This window comes from Peromyscus leucopus, chromosome 5 (assembly GCF_004664715.2).
Source record: "Peromyscus leucopus breed LL Stock chromosome 5, UCI_PerLeu_2.1, whole genome shotgun sequence".
NCBI lineage: Eukaryota > Metazoa > Chordata > Mammalia > Rodentia > Cricetidae > Peromyscus > Peromyscus leucopus.
In genome coordinates this window covers 104,092,559-104,119,334 of record NC_051067.1, presented here as the reverse complement: position 1 = coordinate 104,119,334, position 26,776 = coordinate 104,092,559, and the positions used below count along the sequence as shown (strand labels likewise).

Below are 26,776 nucleotides of genomic sequence, written 5' to 3'. Positions count from 1 at the left end.
AAATGAAAAAAAACACACTTATACACTTATTTGTCCTGCAATAATAAAGGATAATTTGCATTTATCTACAATCTACAATGTTGAAGATTGAAAGTCAAAGCCTTTAAAATTAGCTGAAGAAGTCCAAAGTGTCACGGCTGTCAGTATTTTTCACCCTTATTCTCACCTACATAACCCACATTATGCTTTTATTAAAGCTGCTTCACCCATTATCTTACTTGAACCTGAAATTAGTTAAAGAGCAAGGGAGGTCAGACAACATTCATCTTGTTCTTCATACAAGAAAACAGCCTGGTTGGAGGAAAGTGAGTTATCAGTTGTCAGTGTTGCCAACACGTCCTAAGTGGAGTTCTCCTCCTCATGCCAGGAGATTATGGGCATTGAAGCAAGAATTTCTTAACCTGCTGAGATGGAGAGCCCACTAGGTATCAAGATATCACAAATGCTTTCGCTTTTCTTTATTTTTTTTTTATAATAAAGAAGAGCTGGTTTTCAACAAGAAATTTTATTGAATATACTTTCTGCACTCTGAGGAATGTGCAGGGTTTCAGCTCAGGCATCCGCACACATAGTAGCCCTTCCTATCTAGATTTTTCTGTTGATTTCCTTTGGCGAGCCACCTGAGCAACCAAGCCCTTCATTTCGTAGACATAAAGACTGGGGTTTGGGAACATAACACAGTAAGTTAGTGGCAGACCTTAGAAGCCCAATCAATACAGCTTCGTTTGTGTATCTCCATCAATCAAATAAACATTATCTGTTTCAGAGGGTATTTTCACATCTAAGACAAAGATTGACTAACCAGACAGTATGCAGGGACTTAAATACCTACTTGAAATGGCTGAACACTGATTTAAATGGGACTAGTATATTGAGACACTAGGTACTAAAGCTTAGCTTAAAATTTAAGAGCTATAGAAAATGGAATTTCCTTGGATCATCAAAAATAGTATATTCTGGGCTTAATTTATTTTTGTTTGACTTAGTGCATGGTAAGGAATTTTGTTGGCTCCCCAGGCGATTCTACTGTTCAGTCAGGGTTGAGAGTAGAATGTCTAGATATTCAGTTCCATGAAGGAAAAATCAGTTTCTTCTGTGGTTCTTTGCATACAGTATGAATGAAGTGAGGAATCTGTCACCATCTAAGTTTATAGAGAATTTAAGGTATACTACATGTCTTTGTAGGGCCAGAAAACCATTGAAATATACTATTTGAATATATTAATGGACAGCGTGGTCCAAAGAAAAGGAAATTGTCACTTCTACCCAAAGGGGAAAAAAAAGAGGAAAGAATGTTACTTTGCAATAATTATTGCAGCAATAAATTAAAAATAAGGTATATGGGTATATTTATTTATTTATTTGCTTTTTTTGTGCCAGAAATGTGTTTAGAAAACAGATTATTCTTCTAGGAAAGTCAAAATCCACATCAGTAATTCTCAATGGGATTAACATAGGATTATAGAAAATGTAATTAAATGAACCATACCATCTGAGACCCACAAAAGACACTTGACATTACCTTTGAAAGCCCTGTGTCTCCTGTGCTGGGCTCAGCTTCAGCAAATACTCTACAAACACAGGAGACACTGGTGAGTTCGCTGGGTCTCATTGCTTTTCTTTCGTCAGGACTTAAAACAATACCATTCTTTTTGATAAATAGCATTAATTTACTGGAAAAAATGGGTTTTAAAGTTTGGATATATTGAAACAACAGTGAGATAATTATGAAGCTTTCTAAAAATAAGTGGGTAAGACATCTTTGTAATATACATGGGCATATAAAAGAGCCATTTAAATATGTCCTAGGATTTATTTAGACTGCTCTGAGCACGATGGGGTGGTCCAGACAGGAACATTAAGAAAGAGACCTCTGAAACAGCCCACCCACACGCTGGTTAAAATCAGGCCTCTGGTAATTGAAAGCAGCTTGACTGCATTCCTCTCTCCTCTTAAGGCCATCCACGCATTAGTTCAGCTGCAGTGATGCCTGTGGATCTCAGTGGATAAGGTCATGGAATATATGCTTCTGACAGAAGTTCTGGTCTGGACACTGGTGACTTCAGGCACTCTCTTCCCTGGTGGTAGTGATCAGTCAACAAGTTCTTGTCAACAATGAAGCCCAACTTCAGACAATCCTTCGTCTCACTGTTTATCTATCAGAAAACAGACTGTTTCACAGTAGCTCTGTGCAAGACCTTAGGTACCAGGGAGAATATGCAGATTAATATCTCTTGTTTCTTTAGCCCCTGGTTCTGAAAGGAACACTCTTAGGTTATCTAGGAATGTATTTCCCTTTATAAATCCAAGTTTCTTGTTTCCATAGAAATGGCTTGAACAAAATACTACATTTAGGGCAGGAGACATCTATGCTATGAAAATTGTCTTTAACCTCCTGGTATTTTTCTTTCTCTGTCTATGAAGTAGGAAGTCCAAGTTTTGTTCATGTCATCTAGTTTTAAGTGTTAGCTATCACCTCTGTATTTCAGATTCCTCTCTTGTCTAATGAAAGGGAAAAAAAAACAAAAAAAACAAAAAACCTTAATAGTTGAATGTTTCTACCTTATCATCCAAATCTTAAGTTCTGGAAATTAACAACGTAACAAAATCTCCCAACCTGAAACAGAGAAGTCAACATTGGTGACAGTTATTCAAGGAAGAACTTTGGGAGGAAGTCTAGTGGTTTCACAAGATCAAAGTGTTTAAACCCAATGTTCTTGTGCCCAATCCAGTCCTTCACTGAGGCTAAGAACTTCAGTATTCTCTCCTGTCTACTTCCTCACTGCCCCATCTTCAATATGTGAGTTCCAAAGGCCATCTGCATGTTTTCTAGAGTAGTTCTCTGCCCACTACCACCACAGACTTATTTTTCTAGTTCTCACATGGAGTTTTGTCATCACCAAGAAGTCTTTGATGATATGCCTTCTTCTATTAAGAGCTTCGTAGAGTTCTGATACTTCACTGTCTACTTCTGGCTACTCAGCTCTTAAAATGTAGCTCCTCTGACCTGTGACTTAAGAATGAAATATCCACTGAACCCAAAACAAAATAGCAAAACAAAACAGAAACAAAGTAAGGTAGCTTATTACTTCATATGTTGAATACATACTACAATGATCTGATGGAGGCATTCAGTATATGATAAAATATGTTGTTAAAATTAATTTCTTTAATATTTTTACATCAAAAATGTATTTTTTTCTGAAAATGCAATTTACCTGTGACTTCTGTTACAGTTTTTGTATATATTGCTGGTCTACTTTATGTTAAACTTATCACATATGTTAGTCACTATGTTTAGCGATGCCTGGTAGAAATACTGGTTCCTTGTTTCTGCGTATGTGCAATAGCGAGTTCTTGGAATCTTTTGGAGCAAGTACATTACTGTATCAGGGCTTTAGAATGTATATTGTTGTTAATATTCTTTGTTATTTCTTGGGTACTGGCCATGTTCTGTGTAACAGCAATGGAGAGCAAAGGAACACTTTTTCTTCATAGACTGCATTTTTGTGCTTACCAGATGGTTCGTGACAAATATATCACTTCTTTTTTAAATCTTGCTTTCCCCCATCGAGACTGGTCTGACAATGTTTACCATTTTCAGTATGGTGGCCTGATGCATACAGCCAGTGAGCAGTAAATTAGCTGTGTCCCTTCAAGCCCTCTGACACTGCAGCTTATGCTCAGTTTTGCCACCGCTGAGGAATCTTAGCTCTGGTTCTCCAACATTCCTCTGAGAAGTTGGATACCATTAATATCTTGGTCAGTAATCATCAATTCATCCTTAACCAAGAAAGTCCAACTCCTCATGCCTAGATTCAGGACTGGCTCTGTCAGGAGGCTTCTCCTTTCCCCAATGCCAGGGGCACTATTCTCTAGATTTCAATAAAATTGATACTTGTGAGACTTCATGTAGTTCATAAGGATAGGACTACTGGCTGGCCTTAAGCCTTACCAAGGGTGGAAAAATGCCCATCCAGGGAAAGGTATCCAAAAACTGACCTACAGACTCTTTCAGACAGAAACATTCAATGAACTATTTCTGCTATTCTATTTTAGAGGAGATATTTGGTCCCAAGGAAGGAGTACTTTGTCTAAGTTGTACAGTCTTGTACTAACAGAAACTAGATATGCTACAGTATATGCATCTTCACTTTTGGTCTAGAGATCTTTGGTCCAATCTTCTTTGGAAATTCAGAGACAAAAAAGGCATTTTATATAATTGCATTAATGCTCTTTACAGAGGCAACAGTTTACTTTTGGTCAGAAAAAAAGAACTGCCAATTCTTTTCTCTCAGATTACTATACATTTCTACATTTGCTGTTGGGGTGATAAAACAAAACTCTCAGGCTAGTTCATACACAGGAGGTAGAGTCATCTTATAGATAGGGCATTGGCCAGTGGGTTTGGCCCCATGATAATGGTAAAAGGACAGTCACCTAGGTCTTCAGAGAATCAAGTTTACATTTTTGGTCATTTGCATGGTTCAAAGAGAGATGCTATAGTTTCTCTTTTACGTCTAATTGGTTTGGTTATGGCCTTGAATTTACTGAAACCTGGACAATTGCCTATCACTTTGTGGCTGCTCTATCCTTCAGGTGCCTCCTAACCCGAATGTGCCAGGCCCTTCACTAATTACAAATGTTTTCTGCTGTCTTTCATTCAAATTCCTGGGAATTCTGATTTCCCTAGTCTGTCATTTGGATACAGATGATACTGAATTGTAATGATCAACAATTAGTTTATGGTTTACTCGTCAGTGTAGCAGGAATGGTTTAATCAACCATAGTTCAGAGTGGTAGCAGATAAGACATTGGAGGCTATGGATATGGCTGTTTGCTTTGAAGGGGTTAGGGCTGGCAGCTACTACAGGAATGATCGATGTGTTACAGGTTCATGTGCTAAACTGACAGCAGTTGCAGGTTCCTCTGTGCTTTGTACGTAGTGTTGTTTGTGCTGATGTTTCATTTACTACTTAGACCATGCACTATCACTCTTTGAGGAAGTGTAAGGGTCAGAAGTATACTGATACCTATGTACAAGGTCCCATCCAGGTCTGACCCTGAATGAAAGAAGGGGCAAATAAAGATCACTTTCTACATATTTACTGTTTGGAGACAAAGAGAAGTTTATGCCTAAGCCTTTCATGTCACAGATGGTGTTACATTAGGCTAAGTATTTGCTCATCATTACCACTTTGTGCTGGTCGTCCCTCAGGTAGCTTAGTTCATGCCAAAGAAAAGTTGAAAGTGAAATCTATTTCTTTCCACACATTCCTATTCCACATGACTATTCACAGTCAGAGAAGACACTGCTCACAATATTACTTCCTGTAGATGTATTTTATTTATATTAATGATTAACATTTAGAAAATCTTACAATGAAAAAGACTGTCTTAGAAGTGAGTGGAGCATGAATAATGTTATTCTTTGGACACATTGGACATAACTATTTTATTGCTTAAACATGATTGAATTATTATGAAACATGAGGTCTTAGTTTAGCTTTCCATTGAAAGCTTATGACCAAGAAAATCCAAGAGTAATATGTATTAAGCTATTTAATTTTCTGAAATCTGTAAGGGATTTAACCAGATTTTGGACCAAGGTTTGCACAACTCATAGGTTATAAGATACCATTCCTAATTCTAAAACTGTGCTTCCATAGTTCTTTTTGTATCTGGAAGGAAAGAGTGAGACTTATCTTTGAGTCTTTGTAAAAATTCCATTCAAGTTTAGAAAATCTCTTCATTGATGTTTATTTGCTATAACACACTATAGCATTTTATTTTGCCATTTGACAATGGGTCAATGTATATCATGATTTTTTTTGTAGTGCCCACTGTATATTTTGTACCTGAGAAGAAGTGGTTATTCTAAACTTAGGCTTTGCTCTGCATGCAGAAATCTAAGAGAGAATTATGTTTCAACAGTTCTTGTAATACTTTCTCTCTCCCTTCTCTATGATTTTCACAGACAAGGCATAATTCCTGTGATTTGATTTGAAAGGAGAGACCAACTCTGCACTGAGTGATGAGATCTGAGCGGGGAATAAAATATTCTTGAATTAATTTGCATAATAGAATTCGATTGGTTACAAAGCTGTGTTTGTTGAAGGAGAGACCAGAGTCCCTGAGCTCACCCACAAGGGAGCATTGCAGATACAAAAATAGGATTTTGAGCTCTGGTGGGAACCTTGATAATATTCTTAGCGTAATGATAACCTGTCTTTAGCTGTAAATTAGCTAGCTAGAAATAAAAAGAATGGGTCAGTGTGTCTGATCCTTCCAGCTCTGTGGGGAGGAAAAGGCTGAAAACCAACTCTGCTTGCTTTTTTGCTAAGCGTTTTTGTCTTTCATTCTCTACCCAATAACAATTTCCAGCAGGAGTCCAAATATACTTAAACACCCATATATGTCATATTCTTTTACGGAGACAAAAGCAGGCACAGCAGGAGTGTTTTATGCTCAAGGCACAGCCACTTATGACAGACTATCTGCTCTCCAGATAGAGGGGTGAGCCTTCCACTTAGAACTGGTGATTTTGCAAATCCATTTTCCTGTCATGTTATTACTCCTGTGACTTTCAACAACATTTATTTTTCCCTTCAAGCAATGTGCTCCCACCATAAAGTAAAGTCTTCTTATACGTGTTAGTGGAACCCCAATGCTTAGGCATCCTAGCTAGCTGCTGGAAAGTATGTTAATGGAAAGATTACTCAAGTATTGCCTTGGGGGGTCTTTATTAATACTAATTAGAACATTGATATATTTCCCTAATTATTATCCATGTCAAGGTCTCCCTAGGAGAGCAGCTTCCTATTAATTTCTCTGTGAGATTCCTGATAAATTTCTACCATATTCATCATTCTATTCTTGAGATGCTCTAGGTCTTTCTTACAAAAATCCCAGAATTAGATAAACAAAACTCCCTGAATATATCATTTAAAGCCTATCTTTAGAAATTTTTGGATACAATTTTAAGGATAGAGAAATAAAGGAGAGCTACACCACATTGTAAGACTTGATTGTAATAATTATCACCTCATGTCCATCTTTACTTTGATGACTTTTATGAGATGCTTTCTCTCTAACTTTCCAGTTTGACTAATTTTTTAAAAAAATCATAATCTATGTACTCTCCCTAGGCTCCTTTATCTTAATTTGTTATCATGGTAAGGTGATTTTGTAGACATAGATCTGTCTTTCTATGTTTGGTCTTTGGCATTCTCTTAGAGATACTGGATCAGGTAAGGGATGGAATCTATGGCTGGCAGGTATGAGAAGCATTATCCCATGGGGTCAATCTTTTCTTCCCCCCTGGCTGTCTCTGAAACCTTAGAAAAATGACTTCATCTCTGTGTGTTTTATTATCCCACTTGCATATGTAATGAAGATGATGGTACTATTGTCCTTTGTATGGTTCTTGTGGTTAGTTAACTCATGGAAAGTCCTTCTATGCTTAGGCAGATAACACTAACAAGTGCTAGCTGATTTTTTAAAATAATACTCTTATTATTGCTATAATCCAGTTCCAGCCAATGAGAACTTATATCCTGCATTCTGATAGCTTCTTGATTATTCTTTTCATTTCTTTATGCACTTTAAAAACAGACAGAGGGAAGAGAAGGTAATGTTCACTTGTTCAAAATAGACATTGAAGGGCTGGGTTTAAATCTCAGTCTAATTATCACCAGAACCTTACAGTAGCACAAGTTGTGTTTAATTTGTCTGGACCTCAATGCTCAGATCCTTTAAAACAGAATAATCATGGTTCCCATTAATAGGGTTGATATGTTAATCAATAAGATGACTTAATTATTGTGACATTTTTAGAATCATGGCTAATAAAAACTAACTTGTTCAATAGATTTTTATTCTAAAGTGAATAAATGACTTAAAATTCAACTTTCATAATTCAAGGATTAATTACCAAGATAGCTAATGTATTATATTTGGTCATATAAGCATTTAAAATCATGAGACCAATTAGTTATTTTTAAAAGGTTAGTTTTGATATTGTTTCCAACAGAAAATTTATGTTATCTCTTCATAAAAAGAGTAAGGTGTATTGTTTATTGGTCACATTGAAACTCTTATTCATTAGCATGAAACTAGACTTTTTTTTTTATAAAGTGGAAAAGTTGTCATGTAGTTTCAGCACTTTGGTGTCAGAAATAATTGTGCTTTACAGCAAAATGGCAGCCAGAAAAAAGGAGGTGCAGAAATATCAACTTTAATTAAACCCTTTCTTTCAAATACACTTCACAGTTTATATGCCGGAATAATTTATCACCTTCTGAATGAACACTTAATACTTGGCATGGTACAAAATGGGCAGGGACCTTGCACCGTATGTTCTTTCCTTTCTCTTTCTAGAACTTCCATATGGGCAGCATTAAGTCTGAAGTTCAAGTGTTCATGAATTGAGCTGTTATGGATGGCTTCTTTGAGCTCAGGTCCTAGACATGTGTAGCAAATATAACCTTGACTGTTTAGAGACTACCAGCCTGTCAAAGACACAGAATTTGAATCAGAAGAAATACTCTCCATAATCTTTCATTAAAACCCTAACCACTTACAAGAAGTGGGAAGCCACTGATAGACAATTTTGTTCAAGACTTCCATTTTACCACCTGGAAGTCAGAGCCTTACAGAAGGGAAATGAAGTAGTTCAAGGACTGTTTCCTCAATTGAGTCCAGTGTTCTCACTGCTGCTTCTTATGGCCTCACCGTAAAATCTCCTTCCTGCTGATGGTATTTTCTGTGTTTTTCCACATAGTGCCCTGGACTTGCTGTCAGTAGCATTTGTGGATTATTAAAATGATGAGTGTTGGTGCTGGGGAGATGGTTTAGTGGTTAAGAGCACTTGCTCACTTGCTGTTCTTGCAGAGAGGACATTAGCTGAGTTCCCAGCATGCATTTCCAGCAGCTCACAGCCACTGAGAACTCACTTTCAGGGGATCTGAAGGCTCTGGCCTTTGTGAGCATCTGAGTTCATATGTATACCATTCTGACAGACAGAGAGAGAGAGAGAGAGAGAGAGAGAGAGAGAGAGAGAGAGAGAGAGAGAGAGAGAGAGTTAAAAATGCAGTAATATATTTCAGTGATGAATGTTAATGAGGAATGAAGTTGATGTGTGGAGTAGAATACTAAGGTGTGTTACTTTTGCTTATGTTACATTTGTTTAACTCTGTGAAGCTGTGTTACTATGCCTGTGTAAAACACTTGATGGTCTAATAAAGAACTGGCCAATAGCAAGGTAAGAGAAAGTATATGTGGGGCTGGCAGGCAGAGAGTATATATAGAAGGAGAAATCTGTGAGGAGAGAAGAAAAAGAGATAGAGGAGGAGAGCTAGTAGCCAGAAAAGGAGGAGGACTCCAGGGGCCAGCCATCCAGCTACACAGCAAGCCATGGAGTAAGAGTAAGATTTAAAGAAGTAAAAGGTGAAAGATTTATATGATCTGAAGAGAAACCAGAGTATGATATGTACTCACTCATAGGAGGATACTAGATGTGCAACAAGGATGACTGGGCTGCTACTCACATCACCAGGGAGTCTACCTGGAAAACAGGACCCCAAGAAAGACACGGGGATCACCCAATGACAGAGAAATGGCTGGGATCTACATGAACAGCCTGGGCATGAGTGGGAGTAATGAATGGCAAGGGTCGAGGGAAAGAGACCCGGGGGAGCGGGAGATGCCAGCTGGATCAAGAACAGAGAGGGATAACAAGGAATAGGAGACCATGGTAAAAAAGACCACATGAGAATAGGAAGAAACAAAGTGCTAGAGAGGCCCACAGAAATCCACAAAGATACCCTCACAATAGACTGCTGACAATGGTCGAGAGACAGCTGGAACTGACCTACTCTGGTGATGGGATGGCCAAACACCCTAAGAGTTGTGCTAGAAAACCCATCCAATGACTGAAGGATCTGGATGCAGAGATCCACGGCTAGGCCCTAGGTGGAGCTCCGGGAGTCTAATTAGTGAGAAAGAGGAGGGTTTATATGAGCGAGAATTGTTGAAACCAAGGTTGGATAAAGCACAGGGATAAATAGCCCAACGAATGAAAACACATGAACTATGAACCAAAGGCTGAGGGGCCCCCAACTGGATCAGGCCCTCTGAATAGGTGAGACAGTTGATTGGCTTGATCTGTTTGGGAGGCATCTAGGCCTCCCAAACAGGTACTGAGTCCTATGCTCATTGCATGAGTTGGCTGTTTGAACCCTGGGGCTTATGCAGGGACACTTGGCTCAGTCTGGGAGGAGGGGACTGGACCTGCCTGGACTGAGTCTACCAGGTTGATCTCAGTCCTGAGGGGAGGCTTTGCCCTGGAGGAGGTGGGAATGGGAGGTGGGCTGGGGGGAAGGGGAAGGGGCCAGGAAGGGGGAGAACAAGGGAATCTGTGGCTGTTATGTAGAACTGAATGGTATTGTAAAATAAAATAAAAGGAAAAAAAAAAAAAAGATTTACAGAAGTGAGAGAATGGGAAAAGCCCAGAGGCAAAAGGTAGCTGGGATAAGTTAAGTAAGGAAAGCTGGCAAGAAAACAAGCCAAGCTAACGCTGGGCATTCATAATTTAGAATAAGCCTCTATGTTTGATTTATTTGAGAGCTGGGTGGCAGGCCCTCAAAAAACACCAAAAAATGACAACAGCAAATGTGTGACAGAACTGCCTTTTTAACCTCCTCTCTTCTTACTGAATTTTATGCCTTCCAGTGCATACAATGAGTATAACAAATGCCAAAGGCTTCAACTCCTATTCCTTGAGAAGAAACTGGAACAATACTATTGTGATTTTTTTTTTTTAAATGAGAGTTGATTCCTTTAACTTTGTACCTGCAGCCTCTTCGGTTATTATCTTGGCATATGACAAAGAAACTAAAAGCTTGGAAAGCCAAGTCAAAAACTATCAAGGGAAAGAGTATTTGCTCTGTGAAGAAGTATTCTACCAGCCCACTTGTGTCCTAGACTACAAAGGCCAAATGGTTACAGTGTCCCCTGGGACACTTACTTCTTTCTTCTCTGAGCACCTCACTGCTCTCCTTTTTTCCCTCCACTTTCAAGGCACAAGTACACACCTGATGAGCAAGAAATAGTGACAGACTTGCATTTTGTTACCATGGGAAAAGAGGAAGAATCCTGGACCCTACTCAGTGTTTGTCCCTGGGTAGTGGAGTAATAGAGAATGCACATGTTTTTGAGTGCTAGCTTACACCTAGACTCTGGATGCCATGAAGAAAAAGCAGATACTTTTATACAAAGAAACATGAGGGGGTTTTTTGTAAGTTAATTTTTTTAATTTAATTTAATTTTATTTTACAATACCATTCAGTTCTACATAACAGCCACAGATTCCCTTGTTCTCCCCCATTCCTGGCCCCTTCCCCTTCCCCCCAGCCCACCTCCCATTCCCACCTCCTCCAGGGCAAAGCCTCCCCTCAGGACTGAGATCAACCTGGTAGACTCAGTCCAGGCAGGTCCAGTCCCCTCCTCCCAGACTGAGCCAAGTGTCCCTGCATAAGCCCCAGGGTTCAAACAGCCAACTCATGCAATGAGCACAGGACCTGGTACCACTGCCTAGATGCCACCCAAACAGATCAAGCCAATCAACTGTCTCACCTATTCAGAGGGCCTGATCCAGTTGGGGGCCCCTCAGCCTTTGGTTCATAGTTCATGTGTTTCCATTCGTTTGGCTGTTTGTCCCTGTGCTTTATCCAATCTTGGTTTCAACAATTCTCACTCATATAAACCCTCTTCTTTCTCACTAATTAGACTCCCGGTGCTCCACTAGTTGTGGCCAAGTGGTTAAGGCGATGGACAAGAAACATGAGTTTTAAGAAAGGAAAGTAAGCAAAGTATTTTACATAAGGAGGAAGTTATTTCTAGTACCGGAGTACTAAAGCTCCAAGAGAAGACTAGGAACTTGAGAGACTGTAGGTTATGTATATACAAAGAATTTGGAAAGGTAAACTATGTCTATGGCTCCTTCTTACTGATGATGAATAGTGGCATGATGCTTGGGTTTGGGGAAGCAACATTGGATCTGTTACAGGTTTCTTGTTCAATTTTTCTTCTCATGATTGGAGTGAAGTTGGAAAGCATCCTATGTAAAACTGTCCAGTGAGATAGGATGCTAAGCTGATGAGGGAGACTTCAGACCATAAAATAGAAACAAATAGATGCTGTAGCTTAATTGACTTCTATAGCTTTAATAGATCCAGCAGTGAGTCAATGAGAATTTGACCTATCATTTGACACTGTAGTGTTAATTGATCACTATAACTTTAATTGATCCACAAAGCTCAATAAAGACTTGACCTTTTAAAATTTTTCTTTTTAAATACAGCATCTTGCTAGGTAGGGCTGGCCTGGAATTCACTATGGAGCTCAGATTAAAGTAGCATCAAGTGTCTTTTCCTATTTAACTGATTCTTCCCTCATATATTACATCCCAACCATAGTCTCCCCTCCCTATTCTTACTCAGCCCCACTTCCCCAGCCTCTCCTCTCCCCTAGGTTCACTCCTCCTCTGTTTCCCTTCAGAAAAGGGCAGGCCTCCCCTCCCTGGGATATCAACCAAACATGGCATATCAAGTTGCAATAAGACTAGGCACATCTCCTCATACTAAGCTTGGGCAAGGCAACCCAGTATGAGGAATGGAGTCCCAAAATCAGATAAAAGAGTCAGAGACAGTCCATGTTCCCACTGTTAGGTGTCTCAGAAGAACACCAAGCTATATAACAATAACATATGTGCAGAGGACCTATCTCAGACCCATGCAGGCTCCTTTACAGTCACTTCAGTCTCTATGAGACCCCATGAGCTCTAATTGATTCTGTTAGTTTTCTTGTGGTGTCTTTGACCCTCTTGCTCCTACAATCCTTCCTCCCACTCTTCCATAGGATTCCCTGAACTCCTCCTAATGTTTGGCTCTGGATGTCAGCATCTGCTCCATCAGTTGATGGATGAAGCCTCTCTGATGACAATCATGCTAGTTTCTGGTCCACAAGTATAAGAATCATTTCATTGACTTTTTTTGCCATTCATATTTGGTTCTATCTTAGGTCTTTGGGCTATCCAAAGACCTGGGCCCTCCAGGCAGTGTCAGACATGGACTACCTCTGGTGGCATGGCTCTCAAGCTGGACTAGTCATTGGTTGATCATTCCCACAAGTCCTGCACCACCTTTATCTCAGCATATCTTGCAAGCAGAACAAATTTTAGGTCAAATGTTGGTGGCTGGGTTGGTGTCTCAATCACTCCAGTGGAAGCCTTGACTGGTTACAGAGGGTAGCCAATTCAGGCTCCATATCCCCCAACACTAGGTGTCTTATTTAGGGTCACTCTCATAGATTCCAGGGAGTTTTCATTGCCCTATGTTTCTACTTCACCCCTGACATGTCCTCCAATTCCAGTTGTCTCTCCCAGTATTCTGTCACCTCACCTCACCCACGACATCCTTCCTGTTCTGTACCTGCTCCCCCACCTCGAATCCACCAGAGATTTATATTCTATTTTGCATTCCCAGGGATATTCATGCCTTGCTCCTTGAGCCCTACTTGTTACTTAGCTCTTCTGGGTCTGTGAATTGTAGCATGATTATCCTTTACTTTACAGCAAATATCTACTTATAAGTGAGTACATAGCATGTTTGCCTTTCTAGGGCTGGGTTATCTCACTCAGAATGATTTATTTCCTAATTCCATCCACTTGCTTGTAAATTTCATGATGTTATTTTTTAACACCTGAGTAATACTCCATTGTGTAAATATATATATATATATATATATATATATATATATATATATATATATATCCATTCTTTGGTTGAGGGGCATATAGGCTATTTCTAGTTCCTGGCTATTATGAATAAAGCTGCTATGAACATAATTGGGCATGTGTCTTTGTGATAAGATGGAGCATCCTTTGGGTATATGACCAGGAGTGATATAGTTGGGCCTTGAGGGAGATTGATTCCCAATTTTCTGAGAAACTACATGCTGATTTCCAACGTGGCTGTACAAGTTTGCACTCCCACCAGCAATGGAAGAGTGTTCCCCTTGCTCCATATCCATGCCAGTATGAGTTCATGTGTTTTTCATCTTAGCCATTCTGACAGGTGTAAGATGGAATTCCAAATTAATTTCAACTTGCATTTCCCCAGTGTCTAAGGATTTTAAATATCCTTTAAGTGTGTCTTATCCATTTGAGATTCCTCTGTTGAGAATTCTTTGTTTATATCTGTACATCATTTTTAAATTGGATTATTTGGTTTCTTGGTAACTACTTTCTTGAATTCTTTATATAGTTTAGATGTCAGTCCTCTGTCAGATGTGGAGTTGATGAAACTCTTTTCCCATGATATGGGCTGCTATTTTGTCCTATGGACAGTATCCTTTCCTTTACAGAAGCTTTTCAGTTTCATGAGGTTACATTTATTAATTGTGGATCTTAGTGCCTTTGCTATTGGTGTTCTGTTCAGAAGCTGTCCCCTGTACAAATGTGTTCAAGGCTATTTCCCACTTTCTGTTCTATCAGGCTTAGTGTATCTGGTTTTGTGTTGAGATCTATGATCTACTTGGAATTGAGTTTTATGCAGGATGATAGATATGGATCTATTTGCATTCTTCTGCATGCTCACATCAAATTAGATCAGCACCATTTATTGAAGGTGCTTTCCTTTTCCTTTTATATTTCTGGCTTTTTAAAAAATAAAATAAAATAAAATAAAAAGTGTCCACAGGTGTCTAGCATCTGGGTCTTCGATTCAATTTTTTTTTTCCCTTTCACAATAGATCTGTAGTAGAGCTTGAAATCAGGGATGTGGTACCTCAAGTTCTTTTGCTGTAAAGGATTGTTTTGGGTATCTTGGCTTTTCTGTTTTTCTACATGAAGTTATGGGTGGGATGTAGCAATCAAGGGATGGGGTCTCTTTGGGAAAGTTAGGTAGGCTCTGAGGAGTGTTGGAGGTCTGCAAGTGGGGTCTCATCTGGGGTTCTGGGTACAAGCATGGCCTCTGGTTGAGTCTCAAACTTCTAAAAGTTTGAGGTGTGATCTTTCTGAGTCTGTCTACTGAGTGCTGGATTGCACACCTGTACCCCTGCCCCCCCCACACCTTGTCCATTTATTTCTTCATTGATTATTCTCATTCTTCCATCGCAAAGTCTGTGACATACCTTGCTTATATTTCCTATTTGAGCTAAAGCCTTGGTATATGGTATGATTGGCCACCTGTAATGGTTGGGGAATTCTGGTGTTTTTTCTCATGGTAGCCTATCCACCTCATTCTTAATATAGTAGCTTCACTTTAGTATTCAACCTATCCACCACATCCTCTAAGAAGTCTCCTTTGACTGGGCCAGCCTCTGGCATCCTTACTGTGGATACTGTGTTACTCTGCTGGGCTCCCTAAATATCCTTAGGAATATTCTCTTACACATGAACATAGCCAATCATAGTATGATCAATTGATTATAGAGAACTTCCTGTGTGCCAGACGCTGCCAGGGGCCTTATATTCACCTTTCACTTGATCTTGGTAGCAATCTTCCCATGAATACTATTCTTATTCTAAATGGGCAAGTTGCATTCAGAGAAAGCAGTCAGCTTTTCCAGAGCTGACAAGTAGTAAACTGACATTCATATCAACATTTTTTTTTTTTTTTTGCTAAATGGAAATGAATTGATGCAAGGATGAAGGCTGCAGCTAACCCAATATCTCTCTGATTGCAGAAGCTGACTGGGGAAGTGGGCAGCCCTGACGTGATGTCCTCAGTGAGTGAAGATAACCCATTCCAGAGGAGGTCTACTTGACACATCTGGGCAGCCGCCATCTGAAAGACTACCACTCTGTTGGTGTAGGGAGTGACAGCTGCATTCTCCTGTGCCTACTGCATAACCAAAAATGAAGGAGAACTACTGTTTACAAGCTGCCCTGGTGTGCCTGAGCATGCTATACCACACCCAGGCAGTTGCCCTGGAGCGACGAAACCACCTGAGGCCCTCATTCCATGGACACCATGAGAAGGGCAAGGAGGGGCAGGTGCTGCAGCGCTCCAAGAGAGGCTGGGTCTGGAACCAGTTCTTTGTGATAGAAGAGTACACTGGGCCTGACCCTGTGCTTGTGGGCAGGGTAAGTCTTTTACATTCAATGTCGATGTATCCATATGTCCTTATCATTGGAGCAGTAGGGCATAACCAAGATAAAGATCAAGCAAAAAGCAGGCAAACTAACAAACAGACAGAAGCTAGACACAATAAAACAAAAACAAATAAAACCAAGTTAGAAAGCACTAATGACCTGCTATCATCAAAAAAATAACCACATTGAACATATATCCTTTCATCCTCTCAGTTTTTTCCCCTTATTCATAGACTTAACCACACTGAGAATGCTTCTAATGTCCACTTATATAATGTCTAATGTATCATAAGAATTCCGTTTGTAAAAATTGCTTTGTAGTCTATTGAAAGAAATACTGCCTTAATTTACTGAACCATTCTTCAACTGGAGGAATTTCTCTGATTATATCCTAGCTCCAACTCACCTGTCCCCATATTAATGTTCTCATGTCTCCCTGTACCCTTTCACCATGGTTCTCTTTTCTGTTTTACTCATGCCTGCCTCTAACCAGATTTCATTCTATTTTGTATGAAGGATTAGATTACCTTTGAATCCTCAGGTCTTGGTACTTACCCCCAATACAAGGATATTAATAAATGTATGCCATTAAAATAGGAGTGATTTTATCCTTATTGCCTTCAGGTATGGTTGCACCAGAGCTAGATTTCTACTTCTCCTTAGTTTGTACATTTGTTATGCAACCCAATCAAAAATATAAATGTAGAGAGTCCAAAATATATTTGGCAAAATATATATAAATATATTTGACCTCTTACTGCTTATTAAAATAAAATATGTGGCTCTTTTAGATATATTGACATTATTAGGAGTTAGGTGTTTTCACATACACAAATTGAAGCTGTACTATGTGGAGAAGTGGTGATCGGCAGAGGATAAATCAGATTAAAGCAATGCCTGACCTCAGATAACAAAGGGAAAATGAGGAAGCAATGCATTCAATTAAGAAAGAAAAAAGCTTCAGCTAGAATTAGAAGGGTGATAAAATTCAATTTAATAATTATGAATTTATGTCCTTAACACTTATGAAACATAGAGGCAAGTATCTAATAACTTCTGACCTAAAAGTTAAACAAAAATGGTTCAACATAGAGGAAGAAATGTAAGCACAGATGATAGAGGCACACACCTTTGAACCCCAAGGATGCCAATAAAGTTGCCTTACTTGTCCTTTTATATAAAAACTGGAGTCTACTTTTATATCATTTATTTCTTTTATACTCCATGAATGTTCATGCTAATCTCAACATAATTTAGAATTGGGAATGTTTTCTAGAAATGAAATACTAAATAATTTCATTCATGCATACATAAAATGAAAAATATGTAGAAATAATCTTGATAAAATGGAAATACAGGGAAATAGTTGACAAGCAGACTCCCTAGGCTGAAGTGCTGTTCTAGTCCACAGAAAAAGAAAGATAAAAGACAACCCAGCAAGGCAGGGCCACGTAGTTCCAGCAGTGTGCAGAGCTGGGCAGGAACTGCTCTGAGAAAATGGCCTTCTGTTTTGTCACTGTCTTAGTGGGGGACAGTGCACGTGTTGAGACTTGGAAGCTGCAGAGAAGTCAGGACTTAGTGAGTCAGATGAGTTTTTGTCTCTCTGGACCTAGCAAATGTTATATTGCTGGAGAGAAGCACAGGAATAAAGAGGAGAAGAAAACCTGACATCATCCACTGTCTGCTCTTCATAATTTAGGCTCCTGAAGGAAGTCTTGCTTAGGTGGAGCATGCATGCGTGTGTGCGCGCGCAGTTGGATCCATCAAACCCTTCTTTTTACTTTTGAAATACTGTTAAGATGGATATCCCTTAAGTAGGAGGAATAGCTGCCTTTTTCTCTAACAACCTTTGAATGGTGACATTCAAGACTGAAGGCTTTAAAATTTCCTGAAAAGGTAGAATTTGGCAAAGCAGAAAGACTTACAGTTTTCATGTTCGAAATTTAGCCTGTGTCATGCTGTTCTGTGCAAAGAGAGAAGCCATCAGTCTTTGGCATCAGGAACTGGCTGTGCATGCCTCAGCAACTGGACCCTTGATAGCACTTGCTGTGTTCCCAAACTGCTTTTGTGTGGAACCTAATAAATAGTATTGTCAGTATAATAGATTGTCTTCGTGAGGGAGTAAAACTAGGAAATACCTATTCAACTTTTAAATCTTGAAGGGAGTAGAAACAAAGGAGAAACGTGATGAACAGAGGGCTTGGTAAAAATCTCAGGTACTTGGCTGATTATGAAATGCATCTCTCTAGTTCCTTATGTAATGCATGAAGACCCTTAGTGATCTTCAGTAGCTTTACATTCCTGTTTACTTCTTCAGTCCTCATTCATGGGACAGAACCTATAACTTTTGACACTTGTGAAGCAGAGAAAAAGGAACACAGCAATCCTAGGCGGGATAGCAGAAGGGAACACAGGCCATGAAGAAAACAGCATGAAGATTGGGGCAATTCAACTTCTTCACTGACACCCATCAAGTAACTTCTTGTGGCCAAATTCTTAAATACATCAGCCATATTTCATTAAAATGATAGATTGTTTTGACTAACATGTTTTGAAGTAAACATTGTTTGCTTTCCCTGCTCCATAAGCCCTGTAATCCACAACCATAGTGGTCTTTGTGTTCACTGCTGAGCTGAATGAAATGCTTGATGTTTCACTAAAACACTATAAGTAAATTAGATACCTTTCAGTAAATTTAAATGGTACAAACATTTAAAAAAGTGGTATTGCCAAAGTAAAAAAGTGATTTTTGGCCAGGCGGTGGTGGTGCACTCCTTTTTTTCTTAGCACTCGGGAGGCAGAGCCAGGCAGATCTCTTTGAGTTCAAGGCCAGCCTGGTCTACAGCATGAGATCCAGGATGGGAACCAAAAACTACACAGAGAAACTCTGTCTCGAAAAAAACAAAAACAAAAAAGTGATATTTGTAATAACATTAAATCACTTAATGTTATATGAAAATGAGTAATATTGTTTAATTTTGTGAACATTAAATATTTTTTTACTGAATTTCGTATGTAACAGCTTTACTCAATGGATATTTTTAAATCTCTTATCTACTTTTCAATACTATAAGAAAATGAAAATAGCATTTATATTGTCCCACAAGAAGAGATAATGGAGGCCAAGGAACTCAGAAATCATGAGGATGGAAGGGGAGTGTTGGGAGTTTATTGCTGCAGGAAAATTATTGAGGTCTGCTCTGAATTACAGAGCAGAATTGAAGCAGAGCTGGTAGGAAAGGTAGCTAAGGGAACAGTGGATTCTTGATCATAGCCAGTATAAATTTAGACAAAAAAAATGTTTCTAGGACTTCTGAAAAATGTTAAAAATCCAAGGACATTGGAGGTTATTTCACGGATCTGAGGACTACATATCTATCACCCTGTTCCAACATCCTTTGTGGTCATAGGAGGCTCTTTTTCAAGAAGATAACCACGCCAGTCCCTTATTAGACCCTGAGTACTAGGCAGAGGATGTGTAAAAGTTTGATTAGTTGAATTACTTGTAGTCGCAAAAGCCTCGACTATTGAAATGTCTTTTGAGGAGGATTTCTGGAAGAAATGACAATTACATCAAGTGGAATATCTTGAGGAAGCCCTTGGAAACTTGATGTTGAAGGGGCTACAGAAGTTTCAATTAGAGAAAGCTACAATAATTATATATAATCCATGGCCTGTTATTTTGTGAAATTAAACCAGGAACACTTATGAATCTATGGAGATAAGCTTGTATATGTATAGGCTTGAATAAATAACTCATAGTGGGGGGTCATAAGAAATAAGTAAAAATGGTGATTTCTAGTTAGAGAAAGTGAAGGGATGGGAGTAAAAATTGAGAGAAAGATAGTACATAAATTCATTCTTACACCTGTTCAAAATTCTGCATGCATTTCTTTCAAAATAATTATTGAGTCAGATGTGTATGTATATATTTTGTATGTATGCATATGTAAGAAAGAAGAGAGAGGAAGGACATTGAGTCTCAGAATTAAAAATTTACTTGTACATTGGCCTTGTCATTACCCAGCTTAATGACCTTGGTCATGGTAGTTTTCTAAGACTGGATTTTGACATTCAGAAAATGATGGTGGAAATGACTTGCTCTCATGATATACGTATGAGTGTATGTATGTGCACATATGTGTACACAGTGTAACAATCAGTCAGTGAGTTTTTATTATATTCCTTATGAAATTACAAATCCTGTTTTCTCTTTTTCTAGCTTCATTCTGATATTGACTCTGGTGATGGGAACATTAAATACATTCTCTCAGGTGAAGGAGCCGGAACCATTTTTGTGATTGATGACAAATCAGGGAACATTCATGCCACGAAGACACTGGACCGAGAAGAGAGAGCCCAGTATACACTGATGGCTCAGGCAGTGGACAGGGACACCAACAGGCCACTAGAACCACCATCAGAATTCATTGTCAAGGTCCAGGACATTAATGACAACCCTCCGGAGTTTCTGCATGAAACCTATCACGCCAATGTGCCTGAGAGGTCCAATGTGGGTGCGTAAATGCGGGGGGATGTCACCTGCTCCACTTCTAGCTGGTGTCTCTGCAGGTGGGCAGACTGGTGCCTGTCCTCTAAACTCAGGAACCAGAGCCTCTGTTGCATCTTTATTGCACATTAACAAAGAAAAATTGCCTAGCTGGAATTTTCTTTTGTTAAAAATAGCATTCTTTCTTACATAATCTCCCTTGATTATGATTTCCTCTTCCTCTACTCCTCCCAGCTCATCCCCACCTGCCATCTCATCTGGATCCTCCCTCTTTCTGTCTTTCAGTAGAAAACAAAATATAATTTAGAAAACAAAAGAAAATATGATAAAATAAAACAAAAGCTAATATTTCAGAATAGGACAAAAGAAACAAACAGAAGGGAAAGAACCTGAGAAAAAGTGTATGAAACAGATACAGACACAGAAACATAGATTTTCTAATGTTCATAACAAATTTGAGATTGTAAAGAGATATTAACTATGAAGAATCCAAGGGGGAAGAGTATGATTCTGTTTAGAAAATCCTAACTTGGAGCATCAGCTGAGTGATATGGCACCAGTTAATATCTTTTCTTCCTTTGTAGAATGGGAGTAACAATTTCCTATCTTCAAAGAGTATTGATAACATTCATCCAATCATTAGAGCATATTGATGTCCAATAAGTAACGACAATGATAATGTTTGTTGCATGTTGGATTTATGTTAATTGATTGTGTACATACCCTATTGTGTATAACTTGGCCATGATTGAATTTGCAAAGCAGTTGATCCAGTTGGCCATGTATAAATGAGAAACAAAAGCAGGAACAGATTAGCTAATTGAACCAGAGTCACTTGTGCTACTTACCCCATCCAGCATGCATACAACACAGTCATCATCTGATGATTTCAATATGCTTAAAGACACATTGCTTTTCCCAAAGATAGAATTCTAAATGTTTCTTTAAGTAGCTGCTTCCTAGGCATCACTTCCACTTGAATTTTTAGAATGTTCATGGTTGTGGTGTTTTGAAAAGGTCTGCTTTGTTGAGCTCGAGTGAATCTAAAGACAATCAGTGATGGATTTTTCACTTTACAAATGAGTAAAACAAGCACTGAAGATGAAGATTAGCTTATTCCAGAGATTTAGCTGAGAAATATAAGGTCCTTCCAGTCTGTGTGTGGAGCCTCTTGTGAGAGGAATGCCATTGCCCTCCATGTAAATTAAGGTCTTCTTTTACTGAGAAAAGGCCTGGCTGATTCATCTCTTCCCTCCCATCACCTTTTCCTGTCCTGTCCTTTGTCTACTCTATCCTCACATGGGAAAAGCAGGGTTGAGGAAGTGGGGCCAGCTTGGCATCCAAAATGATAACCCAGGGGACTTCTTATAGTTCCCTTCAGGGGGCACTTTGGTATCTAGGGCAGTGCCAGACTTTCTACTGTACCACATGAAACTATTGTCTTTGTGCCAGACAGCGATGTGAACACTGGCTTCTTTGTATATCTTCCTTAATTATCATTTTGTCAACTTTGAAATGAGGTTAGCTAATGTGAGTTAAGTAAATATGTAAAATAGAAGGATTTGACAACTACTTAACAAAATTGTAGAATTAAATACAATCATAATGGTTAGTAACTTCCTTGGGCATTCCATGAACTTTATTTTTGTTATAACCTCCATTTTTCTAGAAGAGTGGTTTGTGAGGAGGAGCTAAAAAAAGATAGCAGTATTAAAAAAAAAAACTGATTTTGAAGAGTGTATTTGGTAGAGTGAGATTTTCTTTGTGTTTCTCATGGAAGTCACAGAAACCCCTGTGAAGTAGGGGATAGATACTTGTAAGCTGTGTAGATAGCTTCTGTCCCTGACATGAGGATCCCTGCTTCTGATGATGATGTCAGAGAAGGAACTTGGGTTTCATTATTGCTGGACTTGGATTAGACTCCTGACTCTGACAATAAGTAGCTTTGACAGAGGTTTCGAAATGCCATATTTCCCACACCAAATCTTCCCCAGGTAAAATAGGTGCAAGAATGTCTAGCAGAGGAATGTTGTCACTTTACATGGAATTTACCCCAAACACCACTTGGCAAAGATAAACTGGATAATTGTTTCTTCCATCTTTCCATCTCTGCTCTCTCTACTCTGAAGCTTGACATGCCATTTCCCAGATTCTTACTGTGACAATTGAGCTTTTAAAGATAAAAAATGAGATCCCATCCTCCTATTCCTGATTCTCCTTTCTTCTGACCTAGGAATATGTCACTTAGATCCCATTGGGTGCTCACTGATGATTTGTATTGCATAGCTACCAGACCCAACAAAGATGGGAAATTGCAACTTTCATGCCAGTAGGGAACAGCATTCCATATAATATTTATAGCCATAAATTAATTAAAATTTAGTATTAGCAGTAATTTTATTACAGGCAAAGCAACAGTAAAATGATGTATTTGTTATTACAGATGGGAGAGTGCACTCTGTCCTTTCATGAAAAGCAATTCATCGTTAATTATCATTTATTACACTCTCTGGGAAGATTTTTATTTAATTATCTGATATCCTGAATATTTCCATCACAAAGTTCGAAAAATGTCTGACAAGGATGTTCATATTATTATTTTTACTACCCAGTCAGACAGGAGGCACTGTGAATATAGAAAGTTTAGTTTTAAACTATGAGAGTTAAAAAGAAAAAGAAGAGGAGAATGAGCAAAGGAAGAAGGAATGGAGGGGAGTGTTTTGTTCTTGAACCATATTGATTGATTGTGGGTCTCTCCTCAGGATTGATATTAAACAAAACTCTGTAACACTAATGGAATTTGAAAAGTATAGTGGGGGTTGCTAATTGCTTTGTTTCCCTTTTTAGGAACATCAGTAATCCAAGTGACAGCCTCTGATGCAGATGACCCTACTTATGGAAATAGTGCCAAGTTGGTGTATAGCATTCTTGAAGGACAACCCTACTTCTCAGTGGAAGCACAGACAGGTAGAGTGGATTGCATTGTCATTGTGAGTCATGGTACATTGTAAATAAGGAGTCCATGCCTGTTCATTTAATTGCTTTGGCTCTAAAATTCCTTAAACTTGAAAGAAATAAAAGGGACACTTTGAAGGATTAGTATGAGAGCCAGACAGCCTATGCATGTGCTGGGTATAAGGCTGAATAAAGTAAAACTCAATTATTAGTGCCCCAGATCATAGTAATAAATATTTAAAAACCCAACTTACAAATTGGAAGTGTCTTAAATTGTAGATCCATATTAAAAGGACTCCAAAACTGTTATAAAGTAGTCAGCTTTCAAAGCATCCTTGGAAGACCACTGAGTAAACTCAAGAGTGTCAGGAGTAATGGTTAATGTTCATGTTACACAAAGATTCAGCACATTCCCAATCTCTCTTGCTGTGCACATAGGTTCCCAATGGATGTTATAAAATAAAGAGCAAACCAATAAAGTGAATCAATATACAACACAAACTAAAACCATGTTGTGCTTCATTTATACCAAATGTCATTCTCAACAAGAATAAACACTAACATGCTATGAAATTTCTCTTCCATAGTATTATAACAGGGAAATTTTGTTTCTCTATCATATGTTCTGAATTTTGGAAAATGTTTTCATGCACTTTACAAATTTTACATGTTGTTTCCTAATTTGATATTTTCTCATTTGCTTGCTTAATTCTACCTACCTGTGTATTAACTCATTTTCACCACCTTGCTCTAAACAACAACTTGTGTAGTTATTGTCTATGATTTCATAAAGCCATTTGCCATTAGTCTTTCAATTAAACCAAGGATAAATATGGGATTCTATAACTTGAATTTTAAAAGGTCTTGTTAATAAAAAATATGGAACCAGATATTGAGGTGAATACTGAGAGATAAGATAGACAAAGGAACAAGCCACCACTTACCCCTAGGACTCCTCAGTCTGAAAAGCTTTCCTCAGCCTTTAGTTCCTGTCTCTTCATACTTTATATACCTTTCTCCATCCAGTCTTCACTTCCTGTGATTAAAGGCTTGTGTGCTTCCCAAGCAAAGGCATGAGATATCAAGTGCTAGGATTAAAGGTGTGTGCCACCACTGTCAGGCCTCTATATTTGACCTAGTGGCTTGTTCTGTCCTCTGATCTTCAGGTGAAGTTTATTAGGATACACAATATATCACCACAGAATTCATCTAGAGTTTCGGAGACTTTTAAAACTCTAATTTTTGTCTTGGGGAACCAAGGCTACCAACTACCAACTGAAACCTACAAAACTATCTACCAGATAAGGAAAATGAGGTCTCAGGAGTTCCAGGCTATTGCAAAAAACATGTCAATACTGGGACTTAGGAAAGCATAACAAAGATCAACACTCCCTCTTTGCTCTTTGTATTTATGCTACAAATACTACCTTATTCACTGACTGCAGACACATCCATGTGATCTCTAGAGATATAAATAAGCATATTTCTCATGCAAATCATGTTTCAATGTACAGGGGTCATGAATAATTCAATCATTAATTTATCATGTTTGTCAATGAGAGGTGGTTATAGACTGAATCTTTGTTCAAGTTTTGCTCATTTTTCTAACTCATCAGTTCACTTATTAAAAAATTAATATTAGGATTTTAATGTATTGCATAAAATTTCAGGCTCCTCTGTAAACTTTGTATGAGCTGTGGAAATGTTCCTAATAATAGCACGTAGGACTAGACTCCTGAAGGCTTTTGCTAGAAGTCCAGAAGTATAGATTCAGTTACAGAGAGACATACAATAGTCATTTCAGTGTTCAGGATCCTTGTGTCTGAGAAATAAAAGGCTTACTTGCATGCATAGTGAAAAACAAAACTAATTAATACTACATAAATATTTTATTATTTGCTTGAAAATACATAGATGATTTGGGCATGACTGCTTTCTGTTAAAATTGTCATGTTAAAAATGACTTTTCTTTGAGTAAACAGACTCTATTATGAATCCTTAGCTCCCCAGGATCTAAAATACTTCTCTTGTTGAAATTTTGTCATGAATGAATATCTGTAATTTTTATTGCTCACCTGCCAGGTATTATCAGAACAGCCCTTCCCAATATGGACAGAGAAGCCAAGGAGGAGTACCACGTGGTGATCCAGGCCAAGGACATGGGTGGACACATGGGCGGACTCTCAGGGACAACCAAAGTGACGATCACACTGACTGATGTCAATGACAACCCACCAAAGTTTCCGCAGAGTAAGTAGTTGAGGTTGGTCAATTTTGCAGTTTACCACTGTACAGCCAGATCCTCATCTTTTCACTTTCTCTGAATTTACTCAGCTTTCAAAAACAAAAGTCTAGAAAACTAAGAACCATTTTCATCATTCCTGCAGAAGACTAAACCAAGATAACAACTTACTCACAAACACACAAAAGAAAGTTAAATGGTATAGAGATAATAAGAAAGGAAGACATTAAAAGATCTAAAAATTTAGAAACAAACAAACAAAAACCCTCCTGTGTTTTAGGTATTTTTTTTTTTGATATATATTTTTTATTTTACAATACCATTCAGTTCTACATATCAGCCATGGGTTCCCCTATTCTCCCCCCTCCCACGCCCTCCCCTTACCCCCAGCCCACCCTCTATTCCCACCTCCTCCAGGACAAGTCCTCCCCCGAGGACTGTGGTCATCTTGGTAGACTCAGTCCAGGGAGGTCCAGTCCCTTCCTCCCAGACTAAGCCAAGTGTCCCTGCATAAGCTCCAGGTTTCAAACAGCCAATTCATGCAATGAGCACAGGACTTGGTCCCACTGCCTAGATGCCTCCCAAACTGATCAAGCCAATCAACTGTCTCACCTATTCAGAGGGCCTGATCCAGCTGAGAGCCCCTCAGCCTTTGGTTCATAGTTCATGTGTTTCCATTCATTTGGCTATTTTTTTTTTCAATAATTGAGTAAAACTGAACCCAAAAAGACAGTTATGGTATGTACTCACTCATTGGTGGATTCTAGATATAAAATGAACAATCAGACCACAACCCATAGAACCATAAAGGCTATATATATAGCATGGAGGTCCCTAGGACGACTGTGGCATATAATAAATTTCAGTTTTACTCAATTATTGTTTTAGGTATTTTTACTTACTAGGTTATTAG

At 38.6% G+C, this 26,776-nt stretch overlaps 1 protein-coding gene across 1 annotated transcript in view; it reads left to right on the top strand.

Moving 5' to 3' along the window:
* Cdh11 (cadherin 11) overlaps positions 1 to 26,776 on the top strand; it is a 164,760-nt gene that overhangs the window by 99,199 nt on the left and 38,785 nt on the right. The window contains 4 exon segments of the mRNA XM_028884362.2: positions 15,748 to 16,147; positions 20,379 to 20,673; positions 23,514 to 23,633; positions 25,704 to 25,871. Of these exon segments, the coding sequence (XP_028740195.1) occupies positions 15,920 to 16,147; positions 20,379 to 20,673; positions 23,514 to 23,633; positions 25,704 to 25,871 (811 nt within the window). The 5' untranslated portion in view covers positions 15,748 to 15,919.